The 17,756-nt window shown below is 38.5% G+C and overlaps 1 protein-coding gene across 11 annotated transcripts in view; it reads right to left on the bottom strand.

The window, feature by feature from the left end:
• Window positions 1-17,756, bottom strand: part of LOC115222833 (serine/threonine-protein kinase N2) — a 219,596-nt gene that overhangs the window by 108,231 nt on the left and 93,609 nt on the right. The window contains exon 1 of one of the 11 annotated variants that reach the window (XM_036511969.1): window positions 8,187-8,226. The exons of the other annotated variants lie outside the window; for them this stretch is intronic. Coding sequence (XP_036367862.1) covers window positions 8,187-8,226 — 40 coding nt within the window. Of the gene's footprint in view, window positions 1-8,186; window positions 8,227-17,756 lie in introns of those variants that run through there. 11 annotated transcript variants of the gene reach the window in all.

Here is a 17,756-nt window from a genome sequence, read left to right as displayed (position 1 = left end):
ATTGATTTGCTAGCAATAGCAGTCAAATTCCATTCAAACCACTCTGAGACAGCACATTAGGTCATGTAGTTCCAGGTGTTGTCTAAAAAGGCGAGGGGGCACAACAGATAAAATAGTCCTAGATAGACTTAGGTCAGTCATGAGCCCAAGGACTCATGAGCCTGAAAGTTAACCCAGCTTCCCTGTCATGTAAATTCTTGAGATGACAACGTTCCCCTCATGGATGGGATGCCAGTCCATCACAGAGTTAACTTCCCAGATATTTCTTATAACTCATTTACTGTTGAGTGGACTGGAGTTAGTGTGAAATGAAGTGTTTTCCTCAAGAATATAATACACTGCCCAGTCCAGGAACCAAAACCACAAGCTTACAACACTAGGCTAAGTGCCTTCACAGTGCTTGAAAAAAAATAGATGAGTTGGGCACATCTGGAACAGCTTCAATTACACAGCAGCTAAATCAGTATTGGCTGGATCTATATTGGAAATATTTTGAATAAAATATCTTTCCTTTCCTTGCAAACTGAGCTTGTGAACCCTTTTGTCATCATATTTCAGTTTGAATACACCAACTCTGTTTCAATCAATTTTCAAAAATAACGAAGAATTTAGTAAATTGACTTTGTCAATTAAACTGATATTTCAGAAAATAGGTGAACATGAAATTTTGAGGGATAGTTTTATTTCAGTCCCTTTAAAAGAGAACTAGGATTGGTCTTAGGTTAAAGCAGTGGTTCTCAACAGAGGTCCACATGACTCTTGGAGGGGATCCACATGACTCTTGGAGAGGATCCAAAGAAAATTTTGTGGCTAAAATTTGTCCAATAAATTTAATATACTTCTACAATACACAAAATATTTTAATCTTTATATAAAATTCCAACTAATATTTAATTTTAAAAATATAATAGGATGTTTTTATGCATTGAACGACTATGGGAATCCAGTGGAGTAAAATAAGAATCAATGTGGGTCCATAGGAAGGAAATGGTTAAGGAACCTTGGGTTGAAAGAAGCCTGTGACTAAAATTGAACTCAAGAGCCAGGAATGAAAACAAAAGAAAAATGACACACACATGGCTAAGGTGCACGTGTGGCCATGCAGTTATGAACTTTCCATGTTAACCACATGGTTTCAGGTTCAATCCTACTGCATAGCACCTTAGGCAAATACAGACATGGACACACATATATATAAATAGACAGAGATACATATGTGTGTGTGTGTGTGTGTGTACATAAGGAAATGGCACAACACTCATTTGGATAATTTGTAACAACACTTTGCTATCAACTCCATCAATCTCACCAGGCTTGGAAGAAGAGGAGGAGGACCTGTAAAGGTCAGAACAGGCACTTCCCCCCTCCTTCTTCCCCACCCTGACTAAAAAAATAAAAAAATAAAATAAAAGTAACTATAAATATTTAGACAATTCAGACAAGGAAATAAAAAAAAAAAAAATGAAATAAAAATGAAATAAAATAAAATAAAATAAAAAACTAGGTTAATGAAGTGGAAATAACAGGCAACCACTTTGCAGAGGTAAACAAGATGATGATGATGCTGATAATAATAATAATAATAATAAGTATTTTTTATATACAGGAGGAGGAAGAGATGATGATGATGATGATGATGATGATGATGATGATGATGATTGACGTTTACAACAACCGAAGAGTAAAAGAGACAGACATGTTTTAAGTTCCTTTTTTGCAGACTCCTCAATATAGAGGGCTTCTTTGTGTTCAGTCATGACCTGCTAGAAATAGCAGTTGTATTTCCTAAAAAACCACCATCTACTACAGCCACAAGCAACTTTTTTTTTGAGAAGCAGGCCATAAGAGACATGACTACAATGCTAAAAAGATTTGGGGTCATTTTTCACTTAGGGTTACGCGTGCTATTCAGGAAGAAGTGCCCTGGGCCACAGTTTGCGCATGACCAATCTTATTGGAAACAGTGTGGCTGTGTGGTAAGTAGCTTGCTAACCAACCACATGGTTCCGGGTTCAGTCCCACTGCATGGCATCTTGGGCAAGTGTCTTCTGCTATAGCCCCGGGCCGACCAAAGCCTTGTGAGTGGATTTGGTAGACGGAAACTGAAAGAAGCCTGTCGTATATATGTATATATATATATGTGTGTGTGTGTGTGTGTGTCTGTCCCCCTAGCATTGCTTGACAACAGATGCTGGTGTGTTTACGTCCCCGTCACTTAGCGGTTCTGCAAAAGAGAGACCGATAAAATAAGTACTGGGCTTACAAAGAATAAGTCCCAGGGTCGATTTGCTTGACTAAAAAGGCGGTGCTCCAGTATGGCCGCAGTCAAATGACTGAAACAAGTAAAAGAGTAAAAAAGAGAGTGTACCCAGGGTGAAGGGGGGGGGAAGAAAACAGGACGGTAATTGTTAGACTGTCTCTGATCATAAGGGAAGCTAGTTGATCAGGACTGGCCTGGGGCTATAAAACAACACCAATAACAAGTGACAGCCTGGGTCAAAAGGGAGTGCCTACAACAGTCTTTCTCAACCTTCTTTTTGACCCTGTTGTCCTACTTTGGCTCAAAAAGAAAGAAAAACCCACGTCCGATCAAAGAGATTGTACACTCCTCAAATCTGTAATCTCTATGTATTTTGCATAAATTTACATATTTACGTATTGATGTCAGACACTCCAAACAAAGATCTCTTGAACACATCTGTGTATTGCAATTATCTTCATCTTTTATGTATGTGCATGGCCTGGCTCTCCTCCATCAGTCAGGACAACCAGTGTTCCAGCTGATTCAATCAACTAAACAGTCTGCTTGTGAAATTAACATGCAAGTGGCTGAGTACTCCACAGACGCATACCTTTAATGTAGTTCTCAGAGAGAACTACTGGCCCCTTTGAAATTACAGGTACAACTCATTCTTGCCAGCTGAATGGACTGGAGCATTGTGAAATGAAGGGTCTTGCTCAAGGACACAACACACTACTAGAATCTGAATTCACAGCGTTACCATTGTGAGTGGAATACCCTAACCACTGAGCTATGCACCTCCACACGTGCCAGGGGGAATGTCTATCTTTTACTTGTTCTGGTCTTTCAAATGTAGAGACTGCCTTGAAAGATTTAGTCAAAAAAAAAAATTAAAATATCAACCTCAGTATTTACTTATTTAAGTCTGATACTATGTCCTTATATGTCATAAAAGGGGACTGAAGGGTCGATGAAGGAAATAGCATCTGGTCATAAAACACTACCTTAGTGGGGGGGGGGGGACCACCCAACTTGTAATTAGTTACTCAATCCCTTTTTCCCACCCCCATGGAGCAAAGGCCATCAACAACTTTTCTCCATTTTCAGCTGTCTTTACTGCTTCTCGCTCTCAGGTTAAATATCTGCTTTTTTCAGCTCTACCTGAGTATCCTGCCTCCAGCTATTTTTAGGGCACCCAACCTACCACCTCCCTCATGGGTTCCAAGTCAGAGCTTCCCTAAATGAAGGCCTTCCTCTACCAGGTTTTGTTGGGCCTGAATCGTCACCATCGCTTCTGAAACCTTTTGTCTAGGTGGACATGTTGACCTTATGCAAACCTATTTTTGCCATTGGGAAGAGGTCCATATTAGGCTGACCTCTATATTTTGATCTCTCCACATGGTGGTGGTAGGTATCACCTACCAAGGGTTTGCACTCTGTAGGTGAAGCAGTCAGGATCACTGAGGCACACAATCCACATGCAACAAACAACAAAGACTGGTCCTTGTGATGGTTTCGATCTATGCCAGTATGAAAAAGTGGGTCATCTTTTCTATTTCTCTCCAACTGGATCCCTACTTTTCCAACTCTGCTTCAATATCCCATTTCCAGCCATTTACTTTTAGGTCATCCTCTCTTCTGCCTCCCTTGTGAGTTCCAAGTCAGGTCCTGATGAGTCATATGCTTCCCTAAAGAAAAGCCTTTCTCTCCTTAGTCTTGTTAGTTATAAATTGTTACCAATTCTTCTATAACTTTGCTGTTTTTCCAGGTAGAGGTGTTGGCCCAACACAAACCCATTTTTACCTTTGCGAAGAGCTGGTCCATATTAATCTGGCCTCTGACCTGTCCAGCTTGGGAGGAAGCCCTACCAGGAATTGTGCACCGTTGGCACAGCTATCAGGGCCATTGTGACACATGTTCTACCACACTACAACAAAGCCTGGAATTTACAGTGGATCCAATCTGCCAATGAGGAACCGATGTACACTCATACATTCTTAAACACTGATTTTCCTGACTCTTCTTTGGCAAGCCTAGCAAAGTCTACATATCACCGATGAGGTCATAGACAAAAATGGCAACAGGTTACAGAGGTGTCTCCCTAGCAAGAAACTTCAAATACTACTCATCAATGACTAACTTTTTTTTCCATTTTTATCATCCTCACTGCACACTCATTTTTTAGTTATGTTTCTTTTATATTTCCTACATTAAATATACTTTCCTTCCCACACATAATACATCATCAAGAAATAAAAAGCCGAGAAATATAGCAGTTGCTGAAGTCTTTTTTTCCCCTCATCATTTTTTCCAGAAAATCCCACATCCCACACTGACTCCACCACCACCACCACCACACCTTTAAGTCTCCGCCTATCGTTTTATCTAATTTCCATCTGCCAAGGGGAAACATAATATCTATATTAACAAGCAAAGTCAATGTAAACATAATTTTTCCCGATTTTGTTATCGTAAAAAAACATAGAATAAACTTAAAAAAACTCCATATGGTTCTCAGATCAGCATTTTGGTTTGTTGTCAATGCCAAGCCATCACTTTCAGCCGTGCCTCCAGACTCCACTGCCACCATCACCACCTCGCCCTTTCTGCCTATGACTATAATCTTAAAGCATATTGGTAATTCTTCCTTCTTCTCATAACTTTATGAGAAAATATTTTTCAAAAAACAGAATGAGTTTATCATAGTACTTTCTCATTTGTTATTTAAATGCTGTTGATGTTATCATAAAAAAAAATTTAAGGAAAAAAAAAATTTAAGGAAAAAAAAAACTGATGAAACTAAAAAAAAAAATGTAACTTCCTGTATGGGGTTAGGTTTGCATTCTAACTAACACAGTAATACATCAACAAAGCATAAGGTTAATAAATAATTAACACAGGCAGTTTTGGTTTTATGGTTTTATGACCAATATGGTCAATTTTGAATGATAGAAGACTAAGATATCTACAGGTTTTGAACCCTCTGGTGTGTGTGTGTGAAAGAGAGAGAGAGAGTATTTCTTTATTCACCATAAGGTTGAGAAAAAGAGGGGACAATACGGAGACAGACAAAACAAACGTTGGGGTCAGGGTATCGAATGAGACAAACGTATGAATAAACAAACAATTAAAATATATACAAATAAATGAGAATGAATGATTAACAAAAAATTAAGCAGAGGATGCGGTTGACCCCACAAACCACATACTCACACTGAAGACTTTGCTTTCTCCTTTTTTACATTCTCGATTAGAGAGAGAGTAAGTATAATTTGCTACAGTACCTAACTGGTAATTTGTTTATCAATCCCAAAAAATATAAAGGGCAAATTTGACCTTAGTGGAATTGGAATTTGTGCAGGGAGGTGCAACAAATACTACATTAGCATTCTACATGATGCTCTAATGATTCCACCAATTTCCTATCTTGCTACAGATGAATTATTCAATTTGAACACAGAAAAAAATAAGTCAGTGAAACACTGCAATAAGATTTTAACTCTTTCAAAACTAATTAATAAAACAAAAGCAGCATTTCAACAGAAATATGGTAACAAAACGATTAAAGTGATCTAAATTGAACCCTTCCATCAAAATTTGACAATTTATGTTCCAAACACCAGCTTAATAACGACTAATTAATTTTTCTAAATTCTATATTAATTTCAAAATTAATTGAAACCAACAGCTCATTTAAATAAAAATAATATGTTAACAAAAGCATTAAAAGTTTATACTTTGCAAAATAAAAAAAAAAAATACTATTACAAAAAAAAGTGCACTTGATAATTACCACTTAAGTGCACTTTCTTTGATCTTAATCTTCCTCGTTTGGTAAATATATTCTGGAAATTGATCAAAACAACCAAGAACAAAATTGTTGAATGTTGGTAACCTTAGAACTGCGGTAAAAAAAAAAAATCTTCAAACTGCTAAATAATTTACAAACCCAACTCTTTGAGAAGCTAATTCAGAAATCATTTTGGTAACTCAATCACCCAAATACATTTAGACTAACAGCAATAACTAAGTCTAGCTAATGAAAACATAATCAGTCACCTTGAAGAGAAATTTTCGAGTCAAATTATTTAGATGGGAAATGTACTTTGTTTCATAAACAAAATCTATTTGCTAACTTACCGAGAAGTATTGCCCCACAAACTTCTAAAATGGGTTTCCACAGTTTCTGCCTACCAAATCCACTCATTAGGCTTTGGTCAGCCTGTGGTTATAGTAAAAGACATATACCCAGGGTGCCATGCAGTGGGATTGAACTTAAAAGCATCTGGTTGGAAAGCAAACATCTTGTCCCACAGCCACACCTGTGCCTAGTATAGATAAATAAACTCTAACAGTTGAGTAAATCATAAACTGTGGTAATTAATATATTATCAATTAATCCTATTGAAGACTGAACCAATGCCGGGGCCTCTACATCAGCAGGTCCCCAATCAAGGGTCTGTGAAGCTTCTAATGTCCACAAAGATAGTTCTCGAAGTGAGACGCCACAAGATAAGTGGTGTTCGAAATTTATAAAAAAGACTGCAGTGTAAATTGTATAATTACTTAATTATATGTATTGTATTAACTGGTGTAAAAGTTGCACTATCCATACTCGAATTTTAACTGACTTGTACACAGGGGCAAAGCTAAAACTACGAAGGGAAAAAATATTGTACCAAGATTTAACACTAAATTAGGGGTGTGACTTATACACAAATAAATATAGCATAAGTATACAAGCACATACCTCGTATTTATGCATGTATAAATCTCACTACTTTATACTTGATTTTCACTGAAAAAAGTAGGGTGCAACATAAACCAGGCAAAGATAAAACTATGAAGGGAAAAAATATTTGTACCAGGGTTTGATGCTAAATTAGGGATGTAACATACACAGTGTATGTGTGTGTGTGTATATATATACACACACACATCATATTTATGGATGTAAAAGTCACTATTTTATACTTGTTTTTAACACAAAAAATTAGGGTGCAACATACACAGAGCAAAGGACAGGAAAAAGTATCTGTACCCAGATTTAACCATAAATGAGGGATGCAAATAATATATGTAAGACTCAGACACAAATGAGACTCAGACTTGAGTGGAACTCAGACATGAGTGAGACTTATATAAGCCAATACAGTAATTACAGCAATGGTTCGGTTCAGTTCACTGGGAAAACAAATTCGTTTGTTGGTTTGTCAGTTAATAAAATCAGTTTATTATGAAGACAGATGTTCCGAAAAGCCAAGGGACCGAAGGGGGAAATTCCTTTAACTAAAAGTAATACTTGGAAGTGAAACAGTTGAAGAACACAGCACTACATCGTCACTGGGGCTGAGAGCAACAGCAACTAAAGTTCTCCTTCAAATCACACACCTTACTGTACTTATGTTTTATGCTTTCCGTGTTTCAGGCATTGGATTGCTGCCATGCTGGAGCAATGCCTTGAAGGGCTTAGTCAAATAAATCAACTCCAGGATGTTTTTTTTTTTTTGGTGAAGTTGAGTACTTATTCTATCATTCTCTTTTGCCAAACTGATAAGTTACAGGACATAAACAAACCAACACTGGTTGTCAAGCAGTGGGACACAAAGACAGACGCATACATAAACATGACAAGCTTCCACACAGTTTCCATCAACCAAATTCACTCACAAAGCATTGGTCAGCCTAGAGCTACAAAAGACACTTGTCCAAGGTGATACCCAGTGAGGTGGAATGCAAATCTCTGTGGTTGCAAAAAGTAAGCTTTTTAACCATAATGCCAAACCTCTGAGAAAAAAAAAAAAAAAAAAAAATTAAAAGAGACAAAACTAAAGAAGAGACATTCCGAAAATGGATAGCTGGAATGGTCACAAACGGAAAATCTTTGATCATAGATACACTTCATCTGAGAATTCAACAACAACATTAAGATTGAGATCAATACCTTTTCTTTTTGCTCTAACATCCATTTTCCATGGTGCCATAAACCAAAGATATACACGATCACGTTTTCACACTCAACAATGCAGTTAGTGGTCCAGCTCTGTACGACAGAGGGTGGGGGAGTAGTGGTGGCGGCGGGGTTTGCTAACACAAACCGACCAATCACAAGAATCGGTGTGTGACAGAACAATGCCTTGGAAAAATACCCCAGTGGAATATAAAGACAGCAATTTACTCCTGTACAATAGCAATTAAAAGCAAAAACCAGAACAACCTTGGTGTGAAATTAAATAAATAAGTGGAGTTATAAAGAATAGATCTAAACAATATCCAGCAGTAGATTTGCATATGAAATCCAAAAACATGAAAAGAAGCAAAGAGAAGAAGAACAGCCACCATATTTAATGGGGGTTAATAACGGGGTGGATGTATGGCTGTGTGGTTATAGTGAAGAAGAGCCATGTGGTTTCAAGTTCAGTCACACTGTGCGGCACCTCGGACAAGGGTCATGTACTATAGACTTAAGCCAACCAATGCCATGTGAGTGAATGTGGTAGATGGAAACTGTGTGGAAGCCCTGTGTGTGTGTGTGTGGGGGGGTTTAGTCCACATTGCTTCTTAAGGAGTATAAAGCCAGTTTCTCTGTTTCACTGGCACACACACACACACCATATATATATATATATATATATATATGTGTCACATTCAAAATGTGACCTCGTGTGTACCGTTGACGATTTTTTTCCCTCTGTCTTCCCTTCTCTGGATCTTTCCTTCTCCTATGTTTCCGACGAAGAGCTCCGCTCGAAACGTTAAACCCTCCTTCTTTCCTGAGCGTCCAATAATACTATATTTGTTCCACGTCCTCGTGTTGTTGTGTTTTTTTGTGCTTTCATGTTTGGATTAACTATATATATATATATATATATATATATATTTTCCATGTTGGACAGGGCGCTGATTTATTGCCAAAATACTTGTTTCTACTGAGTGGATAGAGGCATCATGAAAAGAGAGGTTTGGCTCAAGAACACAACACATTGCCTGGCCCAGGAATCGAAACCACAATCTTACAATGATGAATCCAACACCCTAACCACAGAGCCATGCACCTCCACAGCTGGCATGGAGATATAAATGAACACACACACACACAAATAGAGTCAGGCAAATAAATTACCTCCAGAACTTCCTTTTTCTGTCTTTTCTTTTTTAGTCAGGTACTTATTCTAACAATCTCTTTAGCTGAACTGCTAAGTTACAGGGGTGTAAACAAACACTGGTTGTTGACTGGTGGTGGTGGTGGTGGGTGTGACAAACACAGATATGTGTGTGTGTATGCACAAACATACACACATATGCAGAGACAGAGTGAGAGAGAGAAAGAGAGTTATACACACAGAGACAAACAGACAGACAGAGAGACAACAGGCTTCCATAGAGTTTCCTTCCACAAATTCACTTACAAAGCATTGGTTGGCCCAGGGCTGTAGCGGAGGACACTTGCCCAAAGTATCATACATTAGGACTGAACCCAGAACCATGTAGTTGGCAAGAAAACTTCTTAAGCACACAGCCACGCCTCCCTTTGAAACTGTTAGGCCATGTCCAGCATAACTAAATAGGGAAAATGATTGACTTGTAGAAGTAGGGGTTCTACTCCTACTTCTAGTTTGTTGGTAGTAGAATAAACTGCATAGGGATTTTTTAAGATTTTGAAATCCCTAACTAACATGGTCCCCTGCCCCCATCGTTTACAGATGTAAACTCATGTAATAACAGATAACAGCTGTTCTCCAAATATAGACATGAATCATACACCCACCCCACAAACTCCATGTGTAGATACGAAAGGAATCAAGAAGTCCTTATATTAGTTAATTGTAAGACTTTTCTTCGTGCCAGCATCTTAAACTGATGATATCACATTCGCTCTCCTTAACATTTACACACACACACACAAGTGCGTAAAAGAAGTAAATAATCTTTTCTAGGATTTGACATTTTATTAAATGAGGTCATTTCTTCTTGTAGTCCTGATGGCATTCACGTACATACAAACACAAACACACACAACACAGGCATATGTGCTCCAGCATGGCCTCAAACATGATAGCTAATGAAAAATGAAAGAACACATAAACATACAGAGAACATGTACACATATATTTATTTCTTTACTATCCACAAGGGGCTAAACACAGAGGGGACAAACAAGGACAGACAAAGGGATTAAGTCTATTATATCGACCCCAGTGCGTAACTGGTACTTAATTTATCAACCCCGAGAGGATGAAAGGCAAAGTCGACACATATATTGCAAACGCTATGCATACACACTCATACACACACGCATACACAAAACAGATGCATGTTATACACATGCTCCAGTATGGGCCTAGCCATGATGGCTGAAGGGAATTAAAGAACACACAACACATGAAGTGCATACACATTTATGTTTATGTTTTGTTTATGTTTTCCAGTTTCAGCTCTTGAGCTGTGGTCATGCTGGGGCTTTACACTAACACATGTGCATGTTCCAGACATGCTCCAGTATGGGCTCAGCTATTATCACTAACAGAAACTTTAAAAAGAAACTGAAACATACGCAAATATACAAGCAGCACATTTACACTAACAATGCTTCACCCACAAATACATCCTCCACACATGCTCCAGCATGAGCTTAACCATAATGGCTAAAAGGAACTGAATGACATACAAAATATAAGCATGCAAATGCTTTGTTCTATGTGTGTCGTTTTGTTTATCCACCTTCACCCACCACCACATGACAACCAGTGTTGGTTTGTTTATGTCCACATAACTTAGTGGTTCAGCAAAATGGACTGATAGAATAAGTACCAGACTTACAAAAAAAGAATATATAGGTGCTGTGTGGTAAGTAGCTTGCTAACCAACCACATGGTTCCGGGTTCAGTCCCACTGCGTGGCATCTTGGGCAAGTGTCTTCTGCTATAGCCCCGGGCCGACCAATGCCTTGTGAGTGGATTTGGTAGACAGAAACTGAAAGAAGCTTGTCGTATATATGTATATATATATGTGTGTGTATGTGTGTTTGTGTGTATGTGTTTGTCACCTTAGCATTGCTTGACAACCGATGCTGGTGTGTTTACGACCCCATCACTTAGTGGTTCTGCAAAAGAGACCGATAGAATAAGTACTGGGCTTACAAAGAATAAGTCCCGGGGTCGATTTGCTCAACTAAAAGCGGTGCTGCAGTATGGCCGCAGTCAAATGACTGAAACAAGTAAAAGAGTAAAGAGTATATAGATATGTAAATGTGTATCAGGGTTGATTTGATCAGCTAAAACTCTTTGAGGAAGGAGGTGCCCCTGCATGGCCACAGTCAAATGACTGAAACAAGTAAAAGACACACACACATACACACGCATACACTGAAATTGTGTCACACAAACACACATCCATTCTAACAATCATATTCCAAATGCTGCTGCTTATACAAAATGAGGAAAGACAAAATTCTGAACACAGGGTTATTGTCTTACAAATAACAACACACAAGAGATTTAATACAACAATTAATTTTACCCCTTTCTTTTTTTTTCTGAAATGTGGAGCTTATATGGTTATAAAAATAACTTCAGCTTAGAAAACAAATAAAAGCTTGTATTCAGACAAAAATAAAACCTACATATATGAATGCTGTTGCTCTTGGCCTTAACCTTTTTGATAGCAACCCACCTGAGACTGTCACTGGTTCTATAACACAATCTTCATATTTTAAAGTGATCTAAATTTAAACCTTCCATTTAAGCTTTCATACAAATTTATGTCCCAAACGCCTGCCTAATGAATGACAAAAGTTATTTTACTGAACTCTTTGTTATTTCCAGAAAAAAATTGAAACTAGGCGCAGGAGTGGCTGTGTGGTAAGTAGCTTACTTACCAACCACATGGTTCCGGGTTCAGACCCACTGCGTGTCACCTTAGGCAAGTGTCTTCTACTATAGCCTCGGGCCGACCAAAGCCTTGTGAGTGGATTTGGTAGACGGAAACTGAAAGAAGCCTGTCATATATGTATATGTGTATATATATATTATATATATATATATATATATATATATATATGTATGTATGCGTGTTTGTCCCCTAGCATTGCTTGACAACTGATGCTGGTGTGTTTATGTCCCCGTCACTTAGCGGCAAAAGAGACCGATAGAATAAATACTGGGCTTACAAAGAATAAGTCCTGGGGTCAAGTTGCTTGACTGGGCGGTGCTCCAGCATGGCCGCAGTCAAATGACTGAAAAGAGTAAAGAGTAAGGCAGATGGTAACAGAAGGGTTAAAATCATCTAAATTAAAACATTCCATCAAAATTTTGGGTTAATTTATGGTCCAGAAACCAGCTTAATTAACAACAAAATCGTTTCGTTAAATTCATCATTATTTTCAAAATGAAATGGAAGAAAAGCAGTCCGTTTTAACAGAAAGATAGTGACAAAAGGTTAGCACACAGTTCCAGGTTCAGTCCCACTGTGTGGAACCTTGGGCAACTGTCTTCAACTAAAGTGTCATGATGACCAAAGCCTTGAGAGTGGATATGACAGACGGAAACTGAAAGAAGCCTATTGTGTGTGTGTGTGTGTATACATATATCATCATCATTATTTCGTTTTTGGATTTGGTTTGCAAGATTCTTTATATGAGTTCGTGTGCTGAAGCATATTCTGTTGTGTCTGGGGAGAGTCGTTTTCTTTTTGTGCCTTATAATATAACACACTCACCGGTAAAATTTCCACTTCTTTCTTATTTCTATTTTCCTAAAATTTTTGTTGCGTCTTGCAACCTTTTCAATAGTATTGACTCATAAAAATAAAAAAAAGTGGAAACTTTACCAGCGAGTGTGTTATATTATAAGGCACAAAAAGAAAATGACTCTCCCCAGACACAACAGAATCATCATTATTGTTTAACCCTTTAGTGTTTGCATTATTCTACCAAAATTAATGCTTCTTTATCCTCATTGTTTTGAACTAATCACACATTATCTTGTAGCTATGAGATTTTGATGAAGTAGCTGTTAATTTTTAAAATGACATTGTAGGGTTGGTCTGAGAGACCAGATCTGGCAAGTTTGGACATAAAACAGGCAGAATACTTTTGGCCGGATATGGCTGGTTTAAATGCTAAAGGGTTAACATCCTCCTTGCATGCTGGCATGGGTTGGACAGTTTGACAGGAGCTGGCCAGGTAGGGGTCTGCACCAGACTTCCGTGTCTGTTTTGGCAGGGTTTTTACAGTTGGATTCCCTTCTGAACCCCAACCACCACTTGACTACCAGTTGGTGTGTTTTTGTCCTTTTAACTCAGCGGTTTGGCAAGACACTGACTGAATATGTGCTAGGCTTACACAAGAAAAAGTGCTGGGGTCAATTTGTTAACTAAAATTCTTCAAGGTCGCAGTGGTAGGATGTACATTTGACATTGGCTTTAAAACTCGCTTACATTACTTACACACAGACACACACACACGTCTCTTCACTTTGACCTTGCACCAAAGCTTTTGCTGAAAATTCTTAGCAAGACGCAAATACGTTTATATTATTGACATTTAGCATTTTGAGCAAACACTCAGGAATCTGTTCCCCTCCCACGATTTTCATACGATTAGCACATGACATAGTTGTATCAAGCACAAAAAAGAAACTAAAAAAAAAAAAAAACCTTAATAAAAATATTTTTAAATAAATAAAACTAAAAATAGAAATTAGCCATGTTGATAAAATAAACCTCAAAGAAGTAAATAAAGGAGGTTGAGGGGGGATGCAATAAGAGCTGTCGTGATTGTGTGACCAAAGAAATGTACTTTTGTAACACCATGGTGCTAAGTTTGGTCTCACAACTCTGTAATCTCTAGAGACCAGTTTCATGGAAGCTGCAGATCAAAACTGCAACTTTGTCATCTATTGCCAAGATACTTGTCTCAAATGTATAATGATAATATTGGTTTCAAATTTTGGCACAAGGCCAGTAATTTCGGGGGAGAGGATAAGTCGATTAAATTGACCCCCAGGGTTCAACTGGTACTTATTTTATTGGGCCCAAATGGATGAAAAGTAAAATTGATCTTGGTAGAATTTGAACCCAGAGTGCAAAGACGGGCAAAATGCCTGTATTTACATCTTGCCCAGAGTGCTAATGATTCTGTCAACTCTTGCTGCTGTAAAGTACAGGTTTCAAAATTTTGCACAAGGTCAGTAATTTCGGGGGGGGAGAGGATAAGTCGATTAAATTGACCCCCAGGGCTCAACTGGTACTTATTTTATCGGCCCCAAAAAGTTGAAAGGTAAAATTGATCTTGGTAGAATTTGAACCCAGAGTGCAAAGACGGGCAAAATGCCTGTATTTACATCTTGCCCGGAGTGCTAATGATTCTGTCAACTCTTGCTGCTGTAAAGTACAGGTTTCAAAATTTTGCACAAGGTCAGTAATTTCGGGGGGGGAGAGGATAAGTCGATTAAATTGACCCCCAGGGCTCAACTGGTACTTATTTTATCGGCCCCAAAAAGTTGAAAGGTAAAATTGATCTTGGTAGAATTTGAACTCAGAGTGTAAAGACGGGCAAAATGCCCATCTTTACATCTTGCCCGGAGTGCTAATGATTCTGCCAGCTCTCACTGCTGTAAAGTACAGGTTTCAAAATTTTGACACAAGGGCAGCAGTTTCGATTACATCAACCACTCAACCGGTACTTATTTTTATCAACCCCGAAAGGATGAAAGGCAAAGTTGATCCCGGTGGTATTTGAACTTAGAATGTAGAGACAAATGGAATGCCACTAAGCATTTTGTCCAGTGTGCTAAGGATTCTGCCAGTTTGATGTCTTTGATTTAATTGATGATGATGATGATGATGATCTGACTAAAACGAAACAATAAAAACACTGAAACAACAGAACATACTGCATCTAATGACAGATAGAAAATGACTATTATCATATGGCAATGGTATGTAACAGTTGTGTGTGTGAGAGAGAAAGAGAGAAGAGAGAGAGAGAGAGGTAAAGAGAGAGAGAGAGAAGGAGAGTGTGAGAGAGAGTGAGAGAGAGAAAGAGAGAGATAGAGACAGAGAGAGAGAGAGGTAAAGAGAGAGATAGACAGAGAGAGAGAGTGTGAGAGAGAGAGAGAGTGTGAGAGAGAGAGAAGAGAGAGATAGAGACAGAGAGAGAGAGAGAGAGATAGAGACAGAGAGAGAGAGTGAGAGAGAGTGAGAAAGAGAGAGATAGAGACATAGAGAGAGAGAGTGTGAGAGAGAAAGATATATATAGAGAGAGAGATAGAGAGAGAAAGAGAGAGAGACAGAGAGAGAGAGAGAGAGAGAGAGAGAGAGAGAGAGAGAGAGAGAGATAATATCACAGCACTTGGTTGATAATCATTCTAATTCCTTTACTGAAATAGAGTTAGACTAATCAGCTTAAGCACGCTGCTGCTGCTGGTGCACAGGCTCACTCATACTTTTGTCATCTGCATTCAAATCCACCACCGAGTTCAGTTGCCTACAGTCGTTTTGTATGTTGTTTAATTCCCAGGTCAACACTAATCGTGCAAGTCCCAGGATCAGAGGCATTCCACTGTAAACATCCTGTGGCTGTGTGGGTAAGGGGCTCACTTTGCAACCGTGTTTAGGGGTCAGTCCCATTGTGCGTAAATGTCAAGACGTGGAGATGCAAACAGACACACAAACTCACTGATACACACATTCACGTGTGTGTGTGTGTATGTGTGAGAGAGAGACAGACAGACAGAGAAAGACAGGCTTCTTTCAGTTTCCATCCACCAAGCTCCCTCACAAGGCTTTGGTTTGCCAGGGTCAATAGTAGAAGACGGGGCGAGCTGTCAGAGTCGTTAGCATGCTGGGCGAAATGCTTAGCGGTATTTCATCTGCCACTGAGTTCAAATTCCGCCGAGGTCGACTTTGCCTTTCATCCTTTCAGGGTCGATTAAATAAGTACCAGTTACGCACTGGGGTCGATATAATCGACTTAATTCCGTTTGTCTGTCTTTGTTTGTCCCCTCTGTGTTTAGCCCCTTGTGGTTAGTAAAGAAATAGACATATACCCAAAGTACCACAGAGTGGAATTGAACCTGGAAACAAAACTGGGAAACGGGGAGGGGGGTAAGATGAATGCAAAGTAAATGGACACAAAGCAAAAAAAAATAAATAGAAAAGGAGATAAAAATGCCTTCTTGAGAAACACTGACAATTCTTCCACAGTTCTTCTGCCAAGAGCTTGACAATGAGCCTATTTAAACAAAGTTTTATTGACTTCCTGCCTGATTAATTCAAGATCATGTACACAGAGAGAGAGGGGGAGAAAGAAACAGACAGACAGAAGAAATGAGGGGGGGGGATAAACAGCAGAGAGAGAGAGAGAGCAAGAGAGAGAGAGCGAGAGAGAGAGAGAAATGTGTGAAGATGACCTAATTAATTAACAAAACAACTGGTTATCACCATCATCATCATATTTTTTTTTCACCAAGCTGACAGGAACTGGATGAATCTCACAGCATCTCACTATTTGTCACAGTGTTCATGCCATCTGGAATACTCAACCACAGAGAAAACTTGTTAGTCTTTGTTGCGTGTGCAATGATTTAATGCCCTTCCTAGCACCAACCACCAACCCCTTCACACCATAGAACAGGGGCATTTTACCATACCACCAGCACTAGAGAGGCTGACTATAACAAGATTTAACCCTTCAGCATTTAAACCGGCCATATCCAGCCAAAAGTATTCTGCCTGTTTTATGGGCAAACTGGCCAGATCTGGTCTCTCACATCAACCCTACAATATCATTTTAAAAATTAACAGCTACCTCATTAAAATCTCATAGCTACAAGATAATGTGTGATTAGTTCAAAACAATGTGGATAAAAAAGCATTAATTTTGGCAGAATAATGCAAACACTAAAGGGTTAAGAGTCAAACGTTATTTTGCATCAGATTCAGTTTCCGTTGCAGAGTTACCATTATTCTAAACAGGTTGCCAATACCGCACTCTGATCAGCAAACATTTCCTGATCATTCAAGCAGCCCATTAAATTTTCCAAAATGCCAAGAACTTAATATGCAAAATAATCAGATAAACTTGGCAATAATTTTGAAATACTATGTGTGTGTGTGTGTGTGAGTGTGTCTTGGTATTGTATTTGTCTCTTACCCACCTCTTGACAACTGCAAGTTTATGTCCCCATGACTTAGTGGTTTGGCAAAAGAAACTGTTAGAATGAGTACGGAACTTATGAAAAAAGAAAGTATTGGAGTCAATTTGTTTGACTAAAACCTTTCAGGCCAGTGCCCCAGCATGGCCACAGTCGAATGACTGAAACAAGTGAAAGATAAAAGAATAAAAAAGATAATGTAAATATTATGTTTAATACTTCAATAGGGGAAACATTCTTTTGTAAAGTGATTCGTTAAAAAGAATAATAAAATACGACAAACCAAAATAGACATATTAGATCTCATTCAACAAAGAATGTTTATTTCCTTGGCATTATTCATTGGGGGGTGGGGCAGA

This window comes from Octopus sinensis, linkage group LG21, assembly GCF_006345805.1.
Source record: "Octopus sinensis linkage group LG21, ASM634580v1, whole genome shotgun sequence".
Lineage (NCBI taxonomy): Eukaryota > Metazoa > Mollusca > Cephalopoda > Octopoda > Octopodidae > Octopus > Octopus sinensis.
Note: the sequence above shows the minus strand (reverse complement) of the source record. Positions and strands in the feature narration are given on the sequence as shown.